We start from the raw sequence: 2500 nt of genomic DNA on the forward strand, positions 1-2500 counted from the left end.
AAAAGAGATCCACAGGCCGCTGGTGTGTACTGCATTTGTAAAGTACATATTTCAATATGATATATAACCAACAACACAGTGGATTCGATTTTACATGAACCTGTCATTTCCACACATCAAATAAGCAAAGCTGTATTCATCTGAAGGTTTAAGGAGACCTGCACTGTAAGCCACACACCTCCATCTTTGCCGACTTCAGTTTAGTAAACACAGAGCGGTGACATGTTTGACATCACTGATTAGGGGGAGACATTCCTTACATACACATTTCTGAAACCCACAATACATTAATTTTTAATACTCCTCCTCTCTCTGCTCCATTAAAAAAGATGGAAAGGCAAAGATTTTAAAGTAATTAATGATACAGTTAGCTGCTAAATATTAATAGGAACAGTCTTGCATAAAATATAACGTATAAACCCCTTCAATGCAGACATAGGAGTAATTAAAGCTGAATCTGTAATCACTCCTATTTATAGGCTATAATTGTTATCCTAAAGCCGCTGTAAACTTTTTAGCTTTAATATAATGCAGAACAGGTTTTATTATTATTTTTAGGTGCGCACTTTATTTAATTTTGATGGTTATCCCATAAAATAAACTCACCAGCTCTGTCCAGACAATGGCCTGTTTAAAGGGAACTCACAATGCTCTCCACTCTTATGAATCAATTATATCCCAACAATATGAGGCGCTGCGTTTTGTCATCACTGCAAGGAAGCAGCAGGGAAATGCGTTCCAGTAACAGATGGAGGCGTGCAGAGCTTTATTAAATTCATAAGCTGTAAACATGTTACAGAAACATTTACAAAAACAAACAATGGGTGATGTAAAGAAAAACACACACATCCAATCATAAAAACACACACTCTTCCCCTGTGCTCGATGGTGTTTAATGGCATTTTCGTTATTGCGATTGTTCGCCGGAACATGAGGGGTGCAAAGTCACTTACATGTGAGTCTGTGGCGAATACCCTGGACTGCTGTTCCCATTGCTGTCAAGGTGGTCTAGTGAACCATTGAGGTCTTCATGAGCTGCTTGCAATAATCCACTGGAGCTGGTATTGATCAGACCGGGGTTTCCAAGCAAGGGTAAACTACTCTCTGCTAACGCGGCCTAAAACAAACACACAAGAAACAAAGTGTCACCGTGGATGATCTTACAAACAACTAGTTATGGGGGCTGGCCTTTGTATTTTCAGTTGGGAATTTTTCATGGCTGGAATAAGTCATTTCAACAAATAGAAATCTGTATCAGATTGTAGTCTGAGCCTTGTTTTGCTTTTCACTGGCAGGAAATGCTTTAGTTTAGGAAATGCAGAAATCACTCACTCGCTTCAAACGCTGAGACCTAAAACACACACTGTTCCTCATGGAAACCCATCATAAATGTATACACGTCTATGTATATTAGTGCAAATTAAGTACAAGTCCACTGATAAATGACCAGTCTATCTTGCTTGGAAATCCGTTTCATATGTTAACGGGGAACTTTTTTGGTTTAGGGGGATTGTTACGGGACACACTGATATATTAATAGCAGAACACCAATCCCCAAAACGTTATACTAAATAAAGCTCAACCATTAGAAAAGTGAGCTATCAATTATATCACTCAACACTAGTCATAACTGCTAAGTGGGCTTTCTATTAAATAGTTTAGTTTAAACTCCAAGTTGATGGAAATACAATTTACACTTAATAAAATAAAGTTGCTTCGTGACTATTAAAAATGACCACAACTTTACTTCAAAATAAAAAGTCGTGACATTTTGCCTGTTGTGCATAAAAATTATATACAGTAATTAAATTTTAAAGTTTTTGCCATGAGCGCCTCGCTCACTAACACTATGATGTGAAATCATTTATGACAGCTTAGATAAATATTAATGCATATCCACTTGCATTTGCAGAGGCTGCTATCAATCTAACATTTGAAGCTGAGCTGGCGGTTCTCCTCTCTGCCACAGGGTGTCCTTCTCGCGTCTTTCACACGTGGAGCCGCAAAAGTACTCTCAAAGAAACTGTCTCCAAATATAATTAACTTGCCCTTTGATGCCAAGAACCACTCTTAAATTTAAAGCATTGTTAAATACCCATTTGTAATAATAATAGGTTATATATAATAAAAATATATAGGATGACAAATGTACAAGCTGACATGAGCAGCTGGTGTCCATAAACTTTTGTCATGGTTTTTCTCTGATGGATGTGATTCAGAGTTGCAGCAGACAATTGTGTTTCATACGTGAGCAGTAACAATCAGAGGTCAAATTAAGTAGAACATCACATTTTTCAAACTGGAGTGAAAAAACAGAGGTGACCAATGTCTCACTTGTAACTGACATGATATTGTTGAGTTAGGAGTCAATCACAAAAATACCAATGCATGACGAATCAATACACGCGTGATACATACCTGTAAGCTCGCATTAAGCGCTGCTCCATAACCCAGGCTAGTCGGCAGGTTTTTAACTAACGTTGGGCTTCTGCAAATTAAG

The 2500-nt window shown here is 37.7% G+C and overlaps 1 protein-coding gene across 8 annotated transcripts in view; it reads right to left on the reverse strand.

The window, feature by feature from the left end:
• Positions 1-2500, reverse strand: part of foxp2 (forkhead box P2) — a 162020-nt gene that overhangs the window by 7438 nt on the left and 152082 nt on the right. For all 8 annotated transcript variants that reach the window (XM_066724687.1, XM_066724683.1, XM_066724682.1 and 5 more), the window contains 2 exons: positions 2419-2488; positions 954-1117 (listed from right to left, as the gene is read on the reverse strand). In XM_066724687.1, coding sequence (XP_066580784.1) covers positions 954-1117; positions 2419-2488 — 234 coding nt within the window. The remainder of the gene's footprint in view (positions 1-953; positions 1118-2418; positions 2489-2500) is intronic.

This window comes from Amia ocellicauda, chromosome 15 (genome assembly GCF_036373705.1).
Source record: "Amia ocellicauda isolate fAmiCal2 chromosome 15, fAmiCal2.hap1, whole genome shotgun sequence".
Taxonomy (NCBI): domain Eukaryota; kingdom Metazoa; phylum Chordata; class Actinopteri; order Amiiformes; family Amiidae; genus Amia; species Amia ocellicauda.